This window comes from Corapipo altera, unplaced genomic scaffold (assembly GCF_003945725.1).
Source record: "Corapipo altera isolate COAL_440 unplaced genomic scaffold, ASM394572v1 113, whole genome shotgun sequence".
NCBI classification, from domain to species: Eukaryota; Metazoa; Chordata; class Aves; order Passeriformes; family Pipridae; genus Corapipo; species Corapipo altera.
Window position 1 is genome coordinate 3,276,964 of NW_020884895.1, and position 21,596 is coordinate 3,298,559.

The following is a 21,596-nucleotide window of genomic DNA, read 5'->3' on the forward strand; positions in this document are numbered from 1 at the left end:
AGGCTAGTTGCCCCAAGTGATCCCAACCCCGGAGCTGTGGTGAGGCTCAGCTGGTGCTCGCTGGCTGTGCCCCTCCCTACCCTCAGCTTCTCAGTGCTCTGTCTCTGTTTATAAAGTCCTTTTATTAAATTAATATAAAAATCTCTGTATTTACAGGGGGAGGGGTGCCCAGCAGACAGGCGGCAGGACCCCCCCTTCCCAGCTAGGAGGCGCTGAGGACAGGGGGCAGTGCCCACCCCTGTCCCTGCAGGCATCCTGATCTGATGCCCCTCTGCCCCCCTGGGCCACTCCAAGCAGGGACACTGTGGTGCCCATAGAGGGGGGTAGGGGCAGTGGCCCTTCCAGGGGGCACCAGGGGCTTCGGAGAGTGCAGAGGTAGGAAAATGGGAAGCCCCAAGAGCTGGCAGGTAGTTGGGGAGCAGGGGTAGGCTGGGAGGCACCCAACCTATCCCCAGCACAAAGAGAGGGCAGCGGCACTGGATTGAGGGTGCCCACTCCTGTGCTGAGCCTGGTGTGAGTGGGCACAGGGCAGGCATTCCCTGGCACCTGCCAGGGGCCCCTGCAGCTTCTGATGACACAGGTGGGACCTCAAGGGACTCACTGGCCCTTGGGAGTGTCATCATCATCATCGCCCCCAGGACTGGCCTCGCGGGGCATGGGGTGGTGCTGGTGGCGGTCCCAGAGCTGGCGCAGGGCTGTGGTGTCGGCGTCGCTGGTGCTGGCGGTGCTGTCGCGGAAGCTGGCGAGCGGTGGGCGCACCTTCACTCCCTTGGCTGTCACTGAGCCCTCAATGGCCTTGCGCAGCTGTGGGCACCCCAAAAATGTCGGCAAACAGCTCCAGGTTCTGCTCCGTGCCCTTCCAAGTCCACCACCCCCTGCTCACCTCCTTGAGGGACACCATGCCCACCAGGCGCCCGATGCTGGTGACAAACGCGTGGTCCAAGCCCAGCAGCGAGAAGATGGTGTGGGTCTGCAGGAGGAGCAGGGGCTGAGTTGGTGGTCAGGGGGGGTGTGGGTGGGGGTCTGGGGTGGGGTGTGGGCGCACCTTGTGCAGTGAGGTGTGCTCCACCAGCTGGAAGGGTGCGGGGTCGATCTTGGCGCTGCTAAAGTCCACCAGCTGGTCCAGTTGCTGCTCTTCCCATTCCAGGATCTGGGGGGTTGTGCCATTGGGCAGGATTAGGGGCATGGCTTCCCCCTAGCTGCCAGCAAGGGCCCCCCCATCCTCCCTACACCCAGTGTTATGGAGAAATCTGTGTCATCCACCCCCCACCTCCCCTGCCCACCTCACACCTTGGCACCCCCTTGGGATCTCTGGAGTCCCTGTGGGCAGGTAGGGTCCTACCCACCCCTGCCCACCCCCTCACCTCTGCTGGGGTCATCTTGTCACCCAGGACCATCTCCTCCTGCAAGAGAGGCGTGTTGGAGCAGCCCAGAGGGCAACAGGCAGTGCGCCCGCATGCTGGCTGCAGGCAGGGTATGGGCAGGATACAGGCAGCACATGCAGGCAAGGCACAGGCAGCATGTGGGCAGGTTGGGGCAGAGCAGGTCAGGTAACGTGATTGGTTAACAGGATATTGGTCACACCCTGATTGGCCCAGATTGGACAAGCCAAGCTCATTATTGATTGGTGGATAAAATGCAAGGAGTGCCATGATTGGCTGAGCAAAATGGGGCAGGTCCCACGGTCGTGACTGGCTGCGAAGCTCCATGTCCTGATTGGCCAGGAAGGTTTGGGCCTGATTGGCTGAACAGAATCGTAACTGTCCGGGATTGGCTGCACAGACACAGGCCTGATATTATTGGCCAGGCAGAATCTTGGCAGGTCCCTGATTGGTTCAGAGAACCCATGCTAGGCTCCGATTGGCTGAGAGGAGCTGTGCCCAGGCTGTGATTGGCTGCAGCTTACCACAATGGAAATGCGGACGCGTTTGGCCTTGTGATAGGCTGTGCCCTGGGCCTGGCACCATGGAAGAGATGGTAGAGTTAGGAGAGGGCGTGGGGTGGGGTGGGGTGGGATGGAATGAGGTGGGATGGAGTGGGATGGGCTGGGCTGGGATGGAGAGAGATGGGCAGGGATGGGCAGGGATGGGATGGGCAGGGATGGGATGGGCAGGGACAGGTAGGGATGGGCTAGAATGGGGAGAGATGGGCAGGGATGGGAAGGGAAGGGATGGGCAGGCATTGGTAGAGAAGGGATGGGACAGGCAGGGATGGGTGAGGAGGGGCAGGGATAGGCAGAGATGGGCAGGGAACGGAAGGTGCCAGGAAGGAATGGGTAGGGATGGAGAATGATGGAAAGGAATGGGAAGGGACAGGCAGGGTTGTGCAGAATTGGAAAGGGATGAGACAAGAACAGGGCTGGGAAGGGCTAGGCAGGGCTGGGATGGGCCAGGTAGGAATGGGCAGGGCCAGGCAGGGTTGGGCAGGGCCAGGCAGGGATGGGCAGGGCCAGGCAGGGCCCGACAGGGATGGGCAGGCCTGGAGAGGGCCAGGCAGGGCTGGGTAGGGCCAGACTCTCACCTCGGTGGGCTCTGCGGTGGAGTTGGCACAGAAGAGGCTCTTGAGGGCAATGCCAGTGTGGTCGGCGGCACCAGCTGTGGGTGGGGAGGGGGTGTCAGTGGGGGGACATGGGGGTGCCGGGGTGTGCTGCATGCAGACTCACCAGGGGGGCTGTCAGCAGGGCTGCTGGGTACCCGCTTCAGTGCCGGCTTCAGGGGCTTGCGGAGGGCAGGGCGGGCAGGAGAGCCTGAGGAGGCCTCTGTGCTGATCTGGGAAGGGAAGGGGTAGTGGGGAGATGGCAGCAAGGGGCACCCTGTGACTGGACATCCCCCGAGGTGGCTGTGCCCCTCACCTGGAAGCGGATGCTGGAATCGGAGAGCCGGTGCCCATCCTCGGACAGCACCTTCTGCCGCAAGGTCAGGAGCCGGCGCTGGGGGCTGAGCTGGTTGCTGAGCAGGGCCCCCACCTGTGCCCGCTCGATGGAGCCCAGCAGGATCATGGACTCTGCCAGAGGAAGCAAGGGGCAGCATTGGCTTTTGGTGTCCCCTTTGCCACCCACCCACCATCCTGGCATGTCCCATGGTTGGGGTGGGCACCGGCAGAGCCCCTGCCTGTGTCTCACCGGCTGACTCCACCAGCGGCAGGTTCTTCATCTTGGTGCTGTGCAGGACCTGCTGCAGGTCCCGGTATCTGCAGTTGAGGGTGACATAGCGGATGTCCCGCACCATGATGTCCTCCACCCGCACGTTGTATTTCCTGCCCAGGGAGGGTAATGGTGGTCTCAGAGTGATGCAACCCCCTCCCCTTGTGCCTGGTGAGGGGCTTGGGGATGGGACATGGGACAGACACTCACTCGTGGTGGCCCCAGCCCAGCTCAGGGAGGTAGGGCAGCTTCTTGATGCGGATGATGCTGTCGTAGAGGGAGGGCTGGAGGCTCTGGGCCACAGCATTGGCCAGGATGACAGCAATCATGACGGGCAGGATGTGCGAGATCTGCCCCGTCAGCTCGAAGACAATGACGGCCGTGGACACCGTGTGGGTGACAGCACCCGACAGTGCAGCCGCCCCTGCGGCCACCCCCAGGAGACACAAGAGTGGCTGTCAGGTGTTGCCCACCATGCTGGGTCCCCACCCTGGTTTCCCCCTCTCTAGGTCATCTGCCACACCTGGAGCCCTTGGGACCTCCCAGGGACATCCCCAGTGGTGGTATCACTCTCAGTTCCTGAGGTCAGCACATCAGCCCTGGGGAACCCACTGGCTCCTTTGGAGCATCTCCAGGTGATACCCACCATGGTGTCCCTGTTCCTGCCCAGTGCTTACCCACCACGGCGTAGCCCCCTGGCACAATGCGGTAGGTGTTGCTCTCTGTGTGGATGCCATCAGGGAACCAGGCTGCCATGCTCTCCCCCACCAGGCGCCCGAAGGCTGCCCCTGCTCGCAGAGAGGGGCTGGGATCAGGCACAGGGCTCTCCTGGCACTTGAGCCAGCCTCATGCCCTCTCCTCTGCCTGGTGCTGCCAGGGGAGGGAACACCTGAGGTGCCCAGTATGGGCTGGCAGTGGCTCCCTCCTCCCACCATGCCCACACAAGGTACAGGGTCTCACCAATGACAAAGACAGGCATGAAGGCTCCACAGGGCACTGGGATGGTGGTGGCCAGGGCTGACATCCAGAACTGTGGGGGGGATGCAGATAGACATTAGTTGTCCTGCCTGACCCAGCAGTGCCTCCTGCCCTTGTTGTGACCCGCAGCTGGCTGCTGTGGAGCAGCACATGGGCACCACACCCTGCCATGGGCATGGGCTCCTGCCAGGGGCACCCTGCCAGTTCCTCCTAGGTGGCACCTTGGAGCAACCAGCTAGCACCTCCCTGGTGGCACCTTGGTGGCTCCCAGCCAAGGTGTCTTTGATAGTGTGTCAACACCACCCAGCCAACACCTTCGTGGCCTCTGGGAGCACCCACCCAGTGGCTTCCGGTGCCACCTTGCTGGCAACCATCCAGCACCTTCCTGGTGGCATCCAGGAGCTCCTCTCCATAAATTCCTGGTGGTACCTTGGGGCTGACTGGAGCAGGAGGCACCCACCTTCATGAGGATAAAGACGACAAGGGTGACGAAGACGTTGGAGCGGGGATGGCGCCAGGCCTCCAGGATGCCCAGGTATTCGAACTCATCACTGAGCCCCTGCTTGGCCCACGTCTGGTTGTCAAAGAGTGTCACCAGGGTGTCCTTCTGGGTGAGCTGGTGATGGGCAGGGGTCAGCTAGGGCTGCTGGTGGCCCTGGGGTGGGGACCAGTGTGTCACCCCACATTGGGTACCTGGCCAGCCATGAACTGTCCAAAGCCGGGTGGGAAGGTCAGCGTGGAGATGATCAGTGTCACCAGGGCAGGGAAGAGCAGGCGCCTGGCAGGGTGGCACAGGGCAGGGAGTGACTTTGGTGCAGCCTCAGTTGCACCACCCCACTGCTAGGGACTCCTGATCACCTACTTCTTCATGAGGAAGCGGTTGATGGTCTTCTGACGACGCATGAACTGCACGATTTTGCGGTTGAGGTAGACGAAGAGCGCGCCCCCGAAGCCGCTGGCGATCCTAGGCAGAGCCAAGGGGTGAGTGCCCATGTGTCCTGCTGCCACCACCAGCACCACCAGCACTGTCACTGCCACCCCCAGAGCCATGGGATGGGTGCTGGGATGGCTGCACTCACCCGATGACAGCGAAGGCAGGCAGCTCCTGCAGGTCGAAGGGGAAGTCAAGACGGAAGCGGGTTTTGAACAGTGCCGTGATTGTCTCTGGGGGATGATGTGGATCAGCAGGGCTGGGTAGGGGACCCCTGTGCCCCTACCCTGCCAGAGGTACCTTCATCCTTGTTCCAGACAGCGAGGACACGGAAGATGAAGGCACTGAAGGTGGCAGCTAAGAAGCCGCGCCAGTAGTTGCGGACGGCGAAGAAGGTGGAGGTGACCTCAATGCTGAAGAGGACGCCTGGCATTGGGGGTAAGTGCACAAGGGAGGTGGCGAAACCCAGGGAGGCCCTCAGTGCCTGGCATGCTTCCCACCCCGAGCCCATGCTTGTGCACAGCCCGTGGAGGTCTGGCTGGCCCCACAGACACACTATGGGGCAGTTCAAGAGTTTCCCTGGCAAAGCACACAGCCAGTCTCAGCTGGACGTGGCACAGCGTCAGTCTACATGAGAGAGAGGGTAGCACAGGGGTGTGGGCAGCAACATGAAGGGTGGCACTGGAGTGGGGTGGGGTGCATACAGATGGACAGAGAGACAGATGGGGCAGTGCAGCAGGCAAAGGGCAAGGAAAGAGTTAGACACATCACCAACCTACAGGTAGGGCTCAGCGGGGCTGGAGTGGGGAGCTCCCTGGAGTGCAGGGCAGTAAGGGAGAGGACAAGAGGAGACATTACACCTCTGGGAGGATGGTGCCCGCTCCTCCCATCCTCCTCCCCGCTGAACAGCACTGCCCTCTCCCATGCCAGCTGTCCTGGGGGTCCTGCTTGCCTTGCCAAGTGGACCCTGCTGCCCGTGTGGGAGGTGAGGGGAGTGTGGGTGGGGCCAGGGTGACCCTACCTCCAATGGGGGCGGCGAAACAGCAGCCAACACCGACGGCGCAGGCGGCTGCCAACATTTCAATGTTCCTTGCCTCATTCTGCAGGGGAGACAGGGGTGAGTGGACACTACCTCCGTACCTCTGTCACTTCCAAACCTGCTGGGGGGCACGGGTTTAAGCCCTCCTGGGCTCAGCCTGCCTTGCTCACCTCGTAGAAGCCCCCGAAGAGGGAGAGGAAGCGGCTGAGCAGGGCTGCACACATGCTGGCGATGTGGACAAAGGGACCCTGTGAGGACAACAGAGGGAATGAGGACAGTGCCCTCACTCCCCTCCTGGCCCCCTGCCCACCCTGCCCCAGGCACTGCCCTCACCTCCTTGCCCAGGGGCATGCCGCTGCCCAGGGCACATGTCAGCCCGATCACCTTGGCCACAAAGGTCTTGAGGGTGAGGTACTCCTTCAGCACGACGCCCCGCAGGATGGTCTTCATCTCGGGGATGCCTGAGCCTGGCACCATAGAGACAGCCTTGACCCACAGCCATAAAGTGGGGGACAGTGGGGACACCCTGCCCCACATTTCTGGGGGGTAATCCTTGATGCGCTGCTACAGGGAGACCCCAGAGACACCTCTCTCCACAGTACAGTTGGCAGCCCCATTACAGTGTAGGGACAGGCCAAGCCATAGGCCTATGTGGACCCCAATCTCCTGGCCCCCAGGATACATCCTGAAGATCAGATCTTAGCCCTAGGAAGACCCCCAAGACTGCTTGCCTCATAGCCCAGGAGGACACCCATCCCTTAACTCACAGAAGAATTTCTGAAGATGACCTCATCCCCCTTGGAAGACCCCAACTCCATAGCTCAGGATGACAACCAAATCAGAGTCCCCAAGGAGACCCTCTGAAGACCAGCCCATAGCCCTAGAAAGACCCCCAGGACCCCCAGGAGGACCCCCAGTGCACTGCCCCAGGGAGTGGACACCCTGTTAGGGTGCAGGCAGCCCCCCAGTGCCCTACCCACGGCCTGGGGGGCAAGGATCTGGGTGAAGCCGGCTGAGAAAGTGATGAGCACAGTAGGGTAGGTGACCCAGGCCATGTACTGCAGCAGCACGTTGGTGTCCAGGCCCCCATACATCCACTTCTGAGCTGTGGGAACAACCGGCCAGGTGGGTCATGGGTGGCACAGGACATGGTATGGCCCCAAGGCATGGCCACCCCCTGCCCTGCCCTGGCCCCAGGAGCCCACTGGCGCCCGCTTACCTTGGAGGCAGGTGGCAATGGCAAAGTCCATGGCCCAGCTGACCAATGCCATGACCAGCCCCAGCAGGATAAGGAAGACCCAGTCCTCGCCCACCTTGGAGATGAGGAACCGCTGGCACTGCAAGGCGCAGACTGCAGACACAAAGGCAGGCTCAGGGCCAGGTGCCTCAGGGGTGGGCACACCAGGGTGGTGGGGCCAGGCTGGCAGTGACAGAAATGCTCACAACCGGCAGCACCGATCCAGCACCGCTGGTACTGTCCAGTGCAGGAGCAGCCCTGTGCCCAGCCATCACAGCCAGCTGGCTGTGCACAGCCGCTCACAGCACCGCCAGGCACGCACCTCCCTGCAGCACGGCCCCCCTGGCATGGCCCCAGGCAGAGAGGCTGGGGGGCCCCAGTCCCTGCGGCGTGCCTGGCTATTTTAGGCCATTGTGTCCCCACTGCCCGGCGGGCAGGTGGCATTGTCCTCGGCGCCAGTGTCCCATGACAGGCAGAGAAACTCTACCCGCCACCACCGTGGTGGGGTGGGCAGCTGTGTCCAGACTGCGCTGCTGTGGGGCTGTGCCCACCTGTGTCCACCTGCTGTGTGTCTTATCCCAGTGACCCTTACCACGACAAGGGGCACAGCGGCCCTGGGTGTACTCCAGCAGCTCGGAGGGCCGGCGGGGCCGGGGGGTGTCCCCCTCCTGCAGCCGCAGCCGGGCTGCCTCATCCTTGGCAAAGGTGCCCAAGTCCTGAGTGTAACGTCCATACATCTGGGAGAGAAGGAGTAGAGAGGGGTGTCATGTGGGGCTGACCCCCCAGCTCCTGCACTCAAGTGGGGAAGCTGAGTCAAGGGAGCAGTGGGCACACTGGCATGGCCTCCCAACACCGGAGGTGCCAGGTGAGGAAACAGGCAGCCATGGCACCCCCAGGCAAAGGGGTGGTGGTGCCTGTGGGAGTGCCCGCCTGCCCGGCAGGATGTGGGAAGGAGCCAGGCAGATAAGATGTGTGTGGATCGATGGCGTTTTCCCCATGTGCCCAAAGCAAGCAGCTGAAACGTTGGTACCAGTCCCCGGCCCTGCCCAGGTGCCCCAGGCACGAGGCTGGGCTGGTGAAGGGTGGAGAAGGGCCTCCAGTGATGGGAGCATGGCCAGCTTGGCCAGGAGACTCTCTGAGGGCTGATACTGGGGTTGTGCTGGCGCCTTGCAGGCACCACACCTCAACATTGCTAAGAGCAGGGCTGGGATAACCCCCTGGAGACAGCCTCAGCAGGTCACATGTGACATGAGCTGGCTGGTCTCAGCTGGTAGCAGGGGGGCAGGAGGACCGTGGGAGAGAGGACGTATGCCCAGTTCCAGGTAAGAGGGAGGCACAGCATCAGGCCCAGGGCAGCCCTTGGGTTGTGAGGAGGGAGATTAGGGAGGAAGGGGGTACAAGTGGCTCTGAGCCCACATAGGGGTCACCTTCCCTGCTCCTCGGGTGCATCCTGCCTGGCTGTGGCACGTGGCCTGGTCCTGGCAGGGGGGTGGCCCTGGCAGTGCCCCCTGTGCAGGCCAGGAGCTCTTTGTGCCCGTCCTCCCTGCTGAGCCAGGGGCATTTGTCCCGCACTGGCGGGCACTGCCAAGGACTCGGTTGCTTGGTTTCCGCCTCACTCCCCCCGGCACGACCTGAATGCCAAGCGCCAGAGGTTGGCCCGGCACAAAGGGAGGCTTCAGGCCTGCAGAGGCCCTGCCAGGCTCCCACGTCGGGACAACGTGAGCCCCATGCTGATGGCGTGCCCACCCGCCGTGCTGTGCCAGGGCAGCGCGTGGCTGCCCAGCCAGGACGCAGCCGCCCTCCTTCCCGGCATGGCCCATGCCGGCACCCGGCAGAGGGGCAACGCCACGGGTGGGCACTGTGCTTGGCACGTGGGCAGCCCAGCCCCCGCTGATGGTGGCAGTGCCCGCCCCGGATGCCTGGGTCCTGTTCACAGCCTCTTGGCCTGCTGGCACGTGCCAGTTCCCTGTGGGGACAGCAAGAGGATGCACTTCTTACGGGGCATCGCTCCTGCCCAGGTTGCTTGGGCAGGGAGCAGAAAGCAGCCAGAGCGGCGCCAGGTGGATTCTCTGCTGCCTAATACCCGGGTTGTGCTCAGTGGTGGGAGGGAGGGTAGGGATGTTGGTGGGGAGATGAGAGTACATTCATTTCCATTGCTGACCCTCTCCTGGCATGGATTTCCCCCCAAACTCCAGCTCAGCATGGGCTCAGTGGCTCCTTGCCCTATGGAAAAGTGCTGGGGGGGAAAGCACAGCCAACTCGAGGGGTGAAATCCAGCATTGGCTGCCAGAGGAAGACCCTGGCCGTGCATGGGTTCTTGCTTTCAAAGGCTCCCCTTGGGTGAAGCTTGTTTGCTCTGGAAGATAAAATGGGCCAGCACCCCAGGAGTGCTGTCCCCTTGCCAAGCACCCGCCTCCCCCAGCCCCACTGCTGACCCACAGCCAGCCCCAGCCGAGATGGGAGCACCCCCAAGCTTAGTGTCCTCAAACTGGCTCTGTGCCCACCTCCTGGGACTGTGCCAGGGGCTGCCACGGTGCCCCCCAGGTGTTGTGGCATGTGATGGGATGCCCAGTCCTGGGCGGTCCAGCTTGGTTGAGGGTGGTGGGATTTGCTCCCCACTCTGCCTCACTTTGCAGCCAACCCCACTTGCAACAACAGGGATGAAAACAAAGGGGCTGTGCCACCTGTTGCCACCTGTCACCCTCTGCCACCCCTCTGCCCTGTGCAGGCATGGGGCATGCCATGCCGTGCCCCACAGGCAGGACTTGGGACCCCCAGGGGTGCCTAGAGCTGAGCAGCCACAGCTACTGTGCCCACAGCCCTGGCATGGCCAGGAAGGCCCGTGGTGGGCTCTCTCCTTCCTCCTCCTCCTCCTCTGCTCGGGTTATTTTTCCACAAAGGCCTTTTGAAACACAAACAGCCCCGGGACTCCGGCCTCCGCCGTGAAGCAGCTGAACAATCACAGTGCTGGGCGGGCAGAGAGCGGGCACAGGGGGGGCTGGCGGGGGGCACTCGGGGACACGGGCACGGGCCAAGGGCGCTATGTCAGTCCCAGGCTCCTGTGCTCTGGGCACTGGCTGCGCCACAGCCCCCTGGGCATTGCCAGCCCGCGGTGCCCACTATGCCTGGATGATGCTGTGCCTGGGGCAGGCACTGACATCTGGTGCTGTCATGTCCCCGTGCCACCCTGTCCCATAGCACTGAGGTTGCCTGGCAGCAGTGCCCACCTCCACATGGTTGATGCCAGCCAACTTTTTCCCCCAAATTTCCTGTAGGGGGGCATATTTAAAGGTGATGGGGGTGGGGGGTTCCTCAGGGCTGGCAGTGGGCAGGCAGAGGCCGGGCAGTGTGTGTCACGCTGCCCGTCTTAGCCAGGCTCTAATCACCCTGAGCAGCTCGACAAGGAACAAGGGCAGTTTGTCAAGCTTAATCCCCCCACCCCAGGGGCCCTTTGCTTCCAGCCTGGCATGTGGGGGGCACGGGAGCTGACATGTACTCCATCACCCTTGGCATGCCAGGGGTTCCCACAGACACCTGCCCAGTGTGGGAAGCCCAGGGAGGGATGCCATGGCCTGGGGAGACCTTTAGGGCTGGGGCCCCGAGGGCCATGGCCATAGCAGCCCAGGGCTGGTGAAATCTGGTGGGGTAAGGACATGGGGTGGGGATGGGGCTCTTTGAGCATGGTTGTGCACAACTCTGCAGCCTAGCTGTGATGGCTTGTCTATGGGCATGGGCAGCAAGAGCTGTCCCCAGGGCTGTCTGCCTCAGACCAGCCCATGCCAGGCTCCAGCTGGATCCTGACCCTCCTGGTAGGTGCTGGCAGAAGCTAGTTGTGGCGCAGATGTACTGGGCAGGGCTGGGCACCTCTCCTGCCCAATACGTGCCCAGGCAGCTCCCAAAATCCAGGTGTGAGGCTATGGGACAGGAGCCCACAATCAGCCTCACCCATGTGCCCCAGGCAATTTCATGAGCCTCACTGAGCCCAGAGGCCATGGGGATGGGCACTATGGAGCACTCTGGGCATGGGTGCTACCCTGCCTGAAGAAAAGAAGGGCAAAGTCTGCCAGTGCTGTGCCTGACTGTCCTGATGCCAGCCCAGCGTGCCTCTCCCCTCACGCGCTGCCCGCAGGCTCCTCCACCCCGTGATGCCCGGCTGGGCTGGCCTCTCTGCTCACTCACCGTGACCAGGGCGCCGAGGGGGGCAGTCTGGGGCTGGCAGTGGGCAGAGGCACTCCCACAGCTCACCCCTGCACACCTCTGCTCCTGCCCCCGACTGCTCCCTAGCCCAGCCCTGCTGGGAAGGACCGCAGGGCCAATAAGGTTGTGGAGATGCTGGCACAGCTGGGGCTACCACGGTGGGCCAGTGTCCCACAGCCATCTGACAGCAGTGGGGAAGGGGCAGCTTGGGTTGGGCACTGAGAGGCACCATCAGACAAGGGGTTTGGGTGCTTGGAAAGGCAATGCAGAGGGTGCACAGCACAGCAGTGCCCTGACGCTGCCCCGTGTTCCCATGCCAGGCGGGCAAGGCTCAGCAGGGCCAGCCCTGCTCACAGAAACTGGCTCGGGCTCTTGGCATACTTGGGCAGCTGTGGGCATGGGAACTCTGTGGCCACTCAGTCTCTGCTTCTCTGCCCACCTTCCTGTCGCTGCCTCTCCGAATGCTTTTGCCAGGGCAAAGTACCATCTGCCTTGGGCACCATCCCAAGCAGAGGCCAGAGGCCAGAGAAAAGCACCTTTGCCTGTAATGTCTGTGGGCAGTGGAGAGACTGGGGGCACAGCGGAGAAAGAGGGCAGTTCAGGACAGCAGGGCATCCTGGTGCCAGTGGGGAGGCCCCGGAGGAAAAGAAGTTGTAAACATGGGGCTAAGGTTGCAGGCAGAGGAGATACGCTATCTTGGGGGCAGAGGGCCGGGGACATGCAGTGCGGGGGGGTGAGGGGTGCCCGGGCGGTGCCCCTGGGAGCCCCTGCAGGGTGGGCATCCGTCCCCAGTGATGAGGGGTTTTGGCGGGGGGTGGTGAGGTGCGTGCGAAAGTCCTGTGCTGGGGGTCAGTGATCAGTTGGGCTCCTGCACAGCTGGGGGGACTGTGGGTGACACCCCAAACTGGAGACAGCACCTCAAACAGGGCACCGCGGAGCTCTGCCGCCCTGAGCAGCGCAGCACCCCTATACCCCCAAATATCCCAGACGCCCCGTCGTGCCCCGTCACGCCCCGCGCCGCAGCGGTGCCCGGTGCCCCCCGGCGCCCCAGTACTCACCAAGGTCTGCTCATACTGCAGCGCCCGCTGCGCCTCGCTCTCCGAGGCCATGATGCCGCAGCTGCCGCCGCCCCGCTCCGCTCCGTCCCGGTGCCGGTGCCGCTGCCGGTGCCCGCGGCGGCGGCGGCTCCTCCCGAACCGTGCGGGGCGGGCCCGGGGCACTGCCCGGGGGAGGGATCGGCCGCGCTCCGCCTCCGCCGGCAGCGCCCGGCACCGGCGGCGCCCGGTACCGGCACCGGCAGCGCCCGGGCTGGGTCCGGGGATGCCCAACCGAGAACTCTGTCCTGCGGCGGGGCCCCTTCCACCCGTGGGCTCTGTCCAGGATTGCACCCGTGGGCTGCCAGTGGGTGCAGGTGAGGGTAAAAGCTGGTGTGGGACGAACACGGGTCCAGCTTCCCCCAGGGACACGTTGTTCCCTCTTCGCAGAGGTACAAGTGGCTGGTGTGGGGCTGGGCACTGGTCCCCTGTGGGTTCTCCCCAGTGGGATGTGGGAGGACCATGCTGGGGCTCCGCAGATAGTCACTGCGAGGCTCATGTCCATGCCTGGCTGGGGGACAGATTTGGGGGGCAGAGTGCCTGAGGTCTGTGGGGACTCACCATCCCAAAGCTGGCAGGGAGCTTGTCCTTACCGTGGTGCTGCTTAGCGTCCCAGGACTGTCAGCCCCCAGGAAGGGAGGTGGGCTCTGCTCTTCCTTGCCGAACCTGCTGGGCAGCAGCAGCTCAGTCGTCTCCAGAGGGGCACACGGGTAGAGCTTGGCACCGCCAATCCTCGGGCAAGGCTCTCCGGCATGGCAGGCTGGCTGCCGGGACCTCTGTCTCACTGCCTCTGCGGGCTCAGGGGCAGCTGGGGCAGCTGGCAGGCCCAAGCTCACCCTCCTCCTTGGGGCACCGTATGGCACCTTTGTGGCAAGAACTGGGTGCAGGAAAGACAGAGCTGTGGCACCGCTGGGCTGGTGCTGTGGGATCAGGAACAGGCTAGTTCTCACTGCCCAGGTGCCACCCTCTGGTTTGACGTTGACACCCCCAAGGGTGGGTGACGATGGCTGGGCTGGGGGCTGGAATATACCCTGTGCCAGCCTGGGAGGGTTCATTGCTGGACACAAACCGGTTTGAGGCAGGGAGGTGACAAAATGGGCTGCCCGCTCATTGTATCCCCAGGCACGGAGCTCCCTCCTTGCTCGTCAGCTCCTGGCACTGCCCTGTGGCAGCAGGGACACTCATCCGGAGGGAAAGCCGTGTGCCAGGACACATGCTCTGCCCGCTGCTACCAGCGTGCCCGACTATGGACCACCATCACACTGCAAGGCCATCACGGGTGATGCCACCCTACTGGCACAGACACCTGTGTGGCCGTGGATGTGCACAGGGCAGGACACCCAGCTCAGCACACAGGGCTCTGTACCAGTCCGTTTTCCCCCAGTACCATTCTTCTATTATCCTACCTCTACTCCTATCTAGCCCAGTGTCACCTTTGGTGCAGGCCCAGCACAGACTAACACTGTCCCACTGCAGCATTGTTGTACCAGTATGCCTTACTGCTGTCCCAGTAGAGCCCAGTGTTACTCTCCCTACAGCCCTGGCAGTGTTCCAGCATAGCCCAGTATAGCTCTTGTAACACCCAAGTCGTTCTAGTGCATCCATCCCAACACAGCATGGATGTTCCCAGAGATACCCCAGTCCTCCACACTGGGGATGGAAGGGCAGGTGGCAGCACTGGGTCTCTCCCATGGGCCCCATGAGGCCTTAGTCCAGTGCAGCTGTACTGAGGTGACTGGAGTTGTGCTGCCCCAGAGCACTCGCAGTGGCCTGCTCTGCACTGCCACGAGTGTCTGTGCCCAGCCCCGGGCACCTGGCTGACTGTGGTGCTGTAGGACAGTATCTCCCTGGGTGGCAGCTGGCTTGTGGCCCTGGGCTGGACTTTTTGTGCCATCATGGAGGCATGGGGGAGAGAGTCCAGCTGTCCCTGTGCCAGTGGGCACCATTGCCAAGGACTGTGCCTGCAGCCTCTGTCATGGAGAGAAGCATGGCTGGCATTGTGGCTCCAGCTGTGGCACTGGACACCACTTTGGTCCTCTCCAGTGCCACTCCATAGCCCATGATGGGTGTCTCCAGCCTAGCATTGGCTCCTATGCCCTGTACCCCCCAAATACACACCCCCAACCCCAACAATGCCAGGACCTGCAAACCCTAGTGGAGCTCAGCACGGGCCTGCTGCTGCTAGGAAGAGACAGGAGCCAGGTGGGCAGTATCTCTGGTTTTAATAAATACATCTTGACCCCCGTCCACGGGCACCATAAATTATGTGAGAAGCCCAGCCGAGCCAGGGTGGGTGCAGCAAATGGGGATCAGAGGGATTTTACACTATGTACAACATGGGCACGATGCCCAATGGCCAGTGGGGCTTGGAGGGGGAGGGCAGCAGGTGCCCCAACTTCTCTGAGCCCAGCCTCTGCCCACTGGCATGAGTGGGTAGGGCAGTCCTGGCATCGCAGTCATGCTGAGACGAGGTGCCCAGGCTGGGGGCCTGGCCGTGTGCACCCCACTGTGCTCCTCTGTGCCCCCCACGCTGGGCGGGCAGGGGCAGTAGGCGGCGGGGACTCGCCCGTGCCACCCAGCCTTGCTGTGTGCTTGCCCTGCTCCGGGCAGCAGTCACTGCTCAGTGGCTCCACGCCTCTACCTTGTCATCGTGGACCTTCTCCTGTGCATCCAAGGGGGCGTCCAGGGCTGTGGGGAGGAAAGTGAGGCTGAGAAACTGGCACAGAAGGCTCCAGGAGGGCATATGGGGTCATTGGTCCTGGGAGGTACAGGGAAGCAGACTGTGGAGTGGTGCCCATGCGTGAGCAGCAGCACTCACCACGGCACTTGGCACAGCAGGGGTTGTCCCTTGTGGCAGGGCTGGCACAGGCAGATGGGGGACACTCCTGGCGCTGGCAGTGCGTCTCCCCTGACTGAAGGACAGAAAGAGGGGCTGAGCACTAGAGCTGGGGGGCAGCAGTTCCTCAGAGTGCAGTGGGTGCCCGGAGTGCTGCCCTCCCACCTGTTCTCAAAGCCCTGGGGACTGGCACAGGGCATCTTCCCCTTTTGCTGCCTCAGGCGGGCACACTCACCACACACCAGCACAGGATACACTTCATTTCTCCAAAAGGGGGCACGGAGGGGTGCCAGCTCTCGTTGTTGAGGTACCAGCGGCGCCCGAAGCGGCATGCCCGTGGTCCATCTGCCTGCATGGAGTCAGCCAGCTCGGGAACACTCTTCTCCGGGGCTGCAGGAAAGGGCATGGGGAGGCTGCCTACCTGTGGCAGGGCACCCTGTGGCATTGCCGGTGGGGGTATGGAGGGGCTATGAAGGGAGAATGGAGGGCAGGAGAGGGGTGCAGGTACCTGGGCACTGCTTGCAGCAGTCGGAGGGGCTGACACGCACGGGGTTGGCACAGGTGAGCCGTGGGCACTGCACTTTTTCACAGTGTACTTCACCCGTGGTGCCCTGCAGGGAGTGCATGGGGCTCATGGGAGGCACGGGGCAGCTGGCACCCCACTCCATGGTTTGAGTTCCTGCCCAGTAACCAAGAGCACCCATAGGTGTTGGGGGGCAAGTCTGGAACCCGCACTCACCTTGCAGGTACAAATGGCACATTTGATGAGGCCAAAGGGGGGCACGACGGGGTGCCAGCGAGTGCCAGAGCCTCGCCATGTTTTGTCCCCGTCGAAGTAGCAGCCTGAGAGAGAGAGGGAGAGAGTAAGAAGAGGAAGGCATAGCCCTAGTGGGGGTGTTGGGGAGGCTGAGAGAAGTAGAGCTACCCTCTCAGCCCATATCCACTAGGACTCACCCTCACTACTGTCCCGTGCCCGTTCCAGCTTCAGCTCTTCCTGCTCTCTCTTCTTCTCTACAAAGAAGAGGAAGGCCATGAGGGGGTGCACACAGTGCCAGCAGCAAAGTCTCAGAGAGGGACCTTGTTATCTGAGGGAACTCCCCAGCATGGAAACCCCTCTATCCCCCAGGTACCTTCACAGATGGGGCAGCACAGCTCTTCAGGGTGCACCTGGTGGGTACAGTTGAGGGGCTGGCACAAGATGGGGTCGCAGATCACTGTACGCTTCTGGGGACAGCAGGGATGGGGTTCATTACAGGGGGGCATTACTGGTGGGTGCTGACCTCAAAGCACATCCCCCTGGCTTGTACCTGGCAGCTGCAGATGGAGCACTTTTTGTCATAGTCTGGTGCCCAGCGGGTGCCGTGTGCCCGGTGCTGACCCTCAAAGAAGCAGGAGTTGGGGTCCTTCTTCAGCTGCTCCAGGTCCCTGGTCTTAGTGCCCTCTGAGAACTGGGCCTCGCCCAGGGCCTCCTCCGGGGTCAGGCGGGTCCCTCCTGCATGGCACTGATTGGGGATGTGCACCTGGAAGGGGGCAACAGGCAGGAGGTTGCTTCGCTGCCCTGCATGGTCAAGGCTGGTGAAGAAAGCACCCACAAGCACAGAACACATCACACTGTAATGCTGGGACCACACAACAGAATATCCCTCATCCTGTGCTCTTCCACCCTGCTCCAGGCAGTGCTAGCCAGCTGGGGACCCCAGGCAACAGTGGGGATGGGTAGGGGTGCCCCAATCCAATAAAGACCTACCCGTCCCCGCATCTCCCCGTGGGGGTGTGCTTTGGTGCTGACTTGCAGGAAAGCAGTGCCCTGGGCCAGGTGTTGCAGCAGGTCAGCATCCAGGTCCTTCACCACCCCCTGAGCCTGTCAGGGCAAGAGGAGGTAAGGATGGTGAGGTCTGGCCCAGCCCCTGCCATGGGGTGCCCCGACCAGGTGCCCACCTCACCTCAGTGCTGTAGAAACCCTTGAGCAGGCGCTTGTGCTGGTGGGGGCGGGCACCCATCTCGCCCAGCTCGGCCACCCCGTGGAGGTGGGCACTGACAGTGCCGTCGCTCGGGCGCCCCAGCCCTGCCACTGAGATCTCATAGTGCAGGTGGCAGTGTTCATCCAGTGAGAGCCAGGCATGCCCCCCAGCGCTGCTGCTCACTGGGGGGGACACCAGCTGCCCTGCCAACGCCACGGGCATCTCTGTGCACAGACAGGGGCCATGGGGGTGGTGTGTGAGAGAGCTGCCTCGCTGCCCCCCATTACCACCCCACATGTCCCTGGGTACCTGTGTAGCGGGCGAGCAGCCCGCTGTAGGGCAAGGAGATGACTTGGCCCCGCAGCTCGCCTTCTGCCCAGTCCTTGGTGGCCACATTGAGGAAAAGCTCGTTTTGCAGAAGCATATGGGCATCACGGGCACTTGGGCTCTGCCAGGCACCCCAGGCCTGCCACCGGTGGGAGACAACACAGGTTGAGATGGCCACTCACCCAAAGACTGTGCTATCCCCCCCAGTGTCACTCAGTGCTCACCAGCCCATCCTTGAAGCTGGGTGTCATGTCAAACAGGATGTTCCTCTTGCTCTTCCGCCGGGGTTTGGTCTCCAGCGTGATGCCCACCACCTCACTGGCAGTGCCTACCACCTGCACCTGCAGGCAAGGTGTCAAGGGGGAGTGCCAGGATGATAGATGGCCCCAGGATCCTTGTGAGGGAGATGGGTGCCCGCCACTTACCTGGTACTCCAGGGTGCCATTCTCATGCAGTGCCAGCTTGGCTGAGCCCACAGCCCCAGTCTTGGTCGGCATCAAGGCATCTGCTCCACACAGAACGCTTTGGATGGCTTCATCCCGGGGAAAGAGGCACAGGGGTGGGTGAGGTTGACAGGGGGGTGGGCATGGCCACCCCCCTGCACCCCATGGTGCCTGCCCCATGCTCACTGTCACAGCTGCGGCGGGTGGTGATGGTGCCTGCCAGCTGACGTGCGTGTCGGCCCTCCGTCTCAGCCACGATGCGGAGCTGCCCCTGCACCAGCCACTGCAGCTCGTGGGCAGACAGATCACTCAGCACCTCTGCGAAGTCAGGGTCCTGCCAAGGGGAACACAATGCCATGGATCAGCCGTGGTGCTCTGGGCTCTGTGGCTGTCAGGGCACGCAGAGGAACAGATGGCTTTACCTCCCTGGTGATGTTGGCCCGGACCTCCCGTAGCGTCTGGTCCTGGTGCAGTATGCGGACCCTCAGTGGGACTGAGGAGGATTCTGGACAGGGCAGAGGGAAGTGGACCCACTGGACTAGTCAACCATTGTCAGACCCACCCCCCTGCGCCTACCACCCCCAAACCCCTGCACCTGTTCCCCCTTTCTTGCCAGCTGCCTGCCCTATATGCCTGGACCCTCACCACTCCCTCCAGCACTCCCCAAATCCTTGCACACTGACATCCTAAACCCATCCTTCTTGTACAGTGACCCTCACACTCCATGTGCACTCCAGCATCCCCTGGCCTCACACTCTTCCATAGGTGCACACCACACACCCCAAATCATAGAACAACCCCTATTCACACCTCATGTTCCCCCCCATATCAGCCCCTATACCCACCCTGAGCCCTACATCCAGTCCAGACACTCATCCTGACCCCACAGATGCTGACCCATGCATCCTGAGCCACAGACATGTCATGCACCCCACTAGGCTATGCAGCCCCCTCTGGACAGTGCCAGGCCCTACAGGGTGTCCCTGCCAGCCCTCACCCCCGGCACCAGGCTCCAGCAGCCCCCGGGCCATGAGGATGAAGTGCAGGTTGCTCTCGGTGTCGCTCAGTGTCAGCATAGCCATGCCCCCAGCACCCAGGTGCAAGGGGTCTGACGAGGTCAGGATGGCACCGAACGTCTCTGTGCAGAGAGAGGGGGCATGAGAGGCATTCTGGTGGGCACCCATTGGGTGGGCATGCAGGAGCTGGACCTACCTGCGAACAGTGCCCGGTGCTTGAGGATGTGCCCATGGACCTCTCCAGAGGGCTGTGCCCGGGTGATGAGGGACACACGGAGCTGCTCCCCCCGCAGCAGCTGGACATTGGCTTTGGACACTGTCCTCCACATCCCACAGAGCTGTGGGTGATGAATGAAAGGGTTGGGCAGGGGCTGGGGGGCACCGCACACCTGAGCAGGGAGTGGAAGGGGCACCATGCTCCTCTGCCCTCCCAGCCCCTCTCACCATGCCATCCTCGGGGGCAGCGCTCTTCTGCACGGGGTGTTCGAACAGCACGTTGCCCTCAGGGTCACTGAAACGCACCCGACTCGGCCGCCCCAGCCTGCGGGCACCAGGGGGTGAGCAAGGACCACCTACCTGGCCCCCTTCATCCCCCCGCACCACCCTTACTCAGCATCAGGCATAGGGGTGTGTTGGGGAGGGCACATGGGGGTCACCCAGGGGTTTGGGGTGGGCAGGAGAAGGATGACGTTCTCCTGGGGTGCCAAGTGCCACACTCTGCCCACTCACGTCAGGACTAGCCCAACACTGCTGTCCCTCTGGATGCCAGCTTGGCACGGGTCCTCTGGGCTCTCCTAACCCAGAGCGGAATCTAGCTGGCACAGACCAGGGTGGAGGTCCCTGTCGGGAAAGGCAGCAGGACCAGACCTGCTGGGAGCCGAGTGCTCAGGCTGTAAATAAGGAGCATTTTCGGCACTGCTTGGCTCCCCCGGTCAGAGCTGGAAATTAGTCACCACTTTACTATGCAAAGGGGCCTGGAAGCGAGGAATAACAGAAGAAACTGGATCAGGAGGAGGGAGGGAGAGGAGAAGCTCTGCCGCTGGCAGGCATTCGGGGAGGGTATGGCAAAAATAGGGGAACCTGGCAGCAGTGCCCTGGTAGTGCCCACCGGCAGAGCCTGCAGAGTGGCACAGAATTTCTGCCAGCTGCATCCACAGGAGCCCTGGAGCCGTTCCCATTTGTTCCCACTCCAGACCTGGAGGCAAATGGGTGAGGCCGGGCCGGCACTGTGGGTGTGCCGAAATCCTGGCCACTGACCCAGGCTGGAGCCCCAGCACACTACCGTCTCCCCAGATTTCTCACCATGTCAATGCAAGGCTGTGGCACCACAACGGGGGATGTCAGAAGGGAAACTGAGGCACAAACACTGTAGCATCCTCCCCTGAAAGCCAAGAGCTGGGCAGGGGATGGGGAACAGGACTCACCGCTCGTAGCTGATGGAGAAGAGCAGGGACGAGCGCAGCAGGGTGAAGCGAGCCTTGGCCACTGCGCTGGACGTGGGGTGCCACGGCTCTGGGCCGCTTGTCAGCAAGGCCACAAACTCTGAGGAGGGATGCCAATGGTGACTGGGAGTGCAGAGGGGTGCCCCCCACTGCTGCTGCCCAGGGGGGTAGGTGGCTCACCTGTGCGGGCATCGTCACGGGCCAGCCCCTCGGAGCTGAGGTAGGAGCGGTCATTGTAGGGCTTGTCCAGGTCATCCTCCTTGTCCTGGAAGTACTCGAAGGTGTCGAAGTGGGGTGCAAGGTTTTTCTCTGGGGGGCCTGGCAAGGTTGGCATGGGGTGGACACAAGGGAAGAGCATCACACCGGGCTGCTTGTGCCCAAGAGCTCGGGGAGGGGGACAATAATAAATCTCCCCTCCTGTGCTAGACTGAGAAGTGCCCTGTGAATCGCTGTGGGTCTCTGAACTGGGGTGCAGGGGCATGCTGTGCACAGGCACATGGACAAGCAGGGCATTTAGCCCTGTGTGCCCTCTCTGCACCCCTTCTAGGGTGGTTCAGGGATGACTGTGCCCTTCATAGCTCCCCCATGCCTGACATATTGTGGGCACTGGTGGCTTCCATAAGAAATCAATCAACTCTTTTCAGAGGTGTGTGCAGTGCCCCCTTTCCCAGGCTCACGGGAAATGCTGTGGGTGCTGGGGGTTTCCCTTCATGGAGGCACCTGCTGTTCTCACCTTTGGGGCAGGTGTGGCAGCAGTGCCCAGGCAGCAGCGTGGCTCGGGGACAGGCAGGCACGGGGCAGTCCTGCTTCATATTCTTGCAGTTCACTTTCCCCACTGGCTTCCCCCGGCGGTTCCTCTGCTGAGGGGGGGCCAAGAAGAGCCTGTGAGAGCCATGCCAAGGTGTACCAGGCCATGCCAAGGTGTGCCAGGCCATGCCAAGGTGTGCCAGGCC

The 21,596-nt window shown here is 62.6% G+C and overlaps 2 protein-coding genes across 7 annotated transcripts in view; both read right to left on the bottom strand.

The window, feature by feature from the left end:
- Positions 1 to 121: 121 nt before the first annotated feature.
- Positions 122 to 13,543, bottom strand: CLCN2 (chloride voltage-gated channel 2). 5 transcript variants are annotated; one of them, XM_027647641.1, is made up of 24 exons: positions 13,212 to 13,543; positions 7,920 to 8,064; positions 7,310 to 7,441; positions 7,067 to 7,195; positions 6,424 to 6,557; positions 6,261 to 6,338; positions 6,073 to 6,151; positions 5,352 to 5,477; positions 5,200 to 5,284; positions 4,983 to 5,084; positions 4,814 to 4,898; positions 4,581 to 4,736; positions 4,103 to 4,172; positions 3,820 to 3,930; positions 3,353 to 3,566; positions 3,122 to 3,255; positions 2,852 to 3,003; positions 2,663 to 2,768; positions 2,521 to 2,594; positions 1,907 to 1,957; positions 1,365 to 1,403; positions 1,046 to 1,150; positions 884 to 970; positions 122 to 804 (listed from the first exon to the last, which is right to left on the bottom strand). In XM_027647641.1, the coding sequence occupies exons 2-24, from the start codon at positions 8,062 to 8,064 to the stop codon at positions 598 to 600; spliced, it is 2,601 nt and encodes an 866-aa protein (XP_027503442.1). In that variant the 5' UTR covers positions 13,212 to 13,543; the 3' UTR covers positions 122 to 597. The 5 variants fall into 5 exon arrangements, with proteins under 5 accessions (XP_027503442.1, XP_027503440.1, XP_027503441.1 ...); XM_027647639.1 differs by lacking the exon at positions 13,212 to 13,543 and adding an exon at positions 12,583 to 12,666; XM_027647640.1 differs by lacking the exons at positions 1,907 to 1,957; positions 13,212 to 13,543 and adding an exon at positions 12,583 to 12,666.
- A 1,298-nt stretch (positions 13,544 to 14,841) lies between these two features.
- Positions 14,842 to 21,596, bottom strand: part of CHRD (chordin) — a 7,342-nt gene continuing 587 nt past the window's right edge. The window contains exons 2-22 of one of the 2 annotated variants that reach the window (XM_027647351.1): positions 21,377 to 21,500; positions 20,824 to 20,961; positions 20,626 to 20,743; positions 19,646 to 19,742; positions 19,398 to 19,539; positions 19,183 to 19,323; positions 18,608 to 18,690; positions 18,372 to 18,519; positions 18,168 to 18,274; positions 17,967 to 18,083; positions 17,725 to 17,881; positions 17,398 to 17,639; positions 17,202 to 17,315; positions 16,762 to 16,974; positions 16,585 to 16,678; positions 16,409 to 16,465; positions 16,194 to 16,297; positions 15,963 to 16,065; positions 15,690 to 15,844; positions 15,437 to 15,530; positions 14,842 to 15,306 (exon numbers count right to left, since the gene is read on the bottom strand). In XM_027647351.1, the coding sequence (XP_027503152.1) occupies positions 15,239 to 15,306; positions 15,437 to 15,530; positions 15,690 to 15,844; positions 15,963 to 16,065; positions 16,194 to 16,297; positions 16,409 to 16,465; positions 16,585 to 16,678; positions 16,762 to 16,974; positions 17,202 to 17,315; positions 17,398 to 17,639; positions 17,725 to 17,881; positions 17,967 to 18,083; positions 18,168 to 18,274; positions 18,372 to 18,519; positions 18,608 to 18,690; positions 19,183 to 19,323; positions 19,398 to 19,539; positions 19,646 to 19,742; positions 20,626 to 20,743; positions 20,824 to 20,961; positions 21,377 to 21,500 (2,616 nt within the window). In that variant the 3' untranslated portion in view covers positions 14,842 to 15,238. Of the gene's footprint in view, positions 15,307 to 15,436; positions 15,531 to 15,689; positions 15,872 to 15,962; positions 16,066 to 16,193; positions 16,298 to 16,408; positions 16,466 to 16,584; positions 16,679 to 16,761; positions 16,975 to 17,201; positions 17,316 to 17,397; positions 17,640 to 17,724; positions 17,882 to 17,966; positions 18,084 to 18,167; positions 18,275 to 18,371; positions 18,520 to 18,607; positions 18,691 to 19,182; positions 19,324 to 19,397; positions 19,540 to 19,645; positions 19,743 to 20,625; positions 20,744 to 20,823; positions 20,962 to 21,376; positions 21,501 to 21,596 lie in introns of both variants that reach the window. The other variant, XM_027647350.1, reaches the window with a different exon arrangement.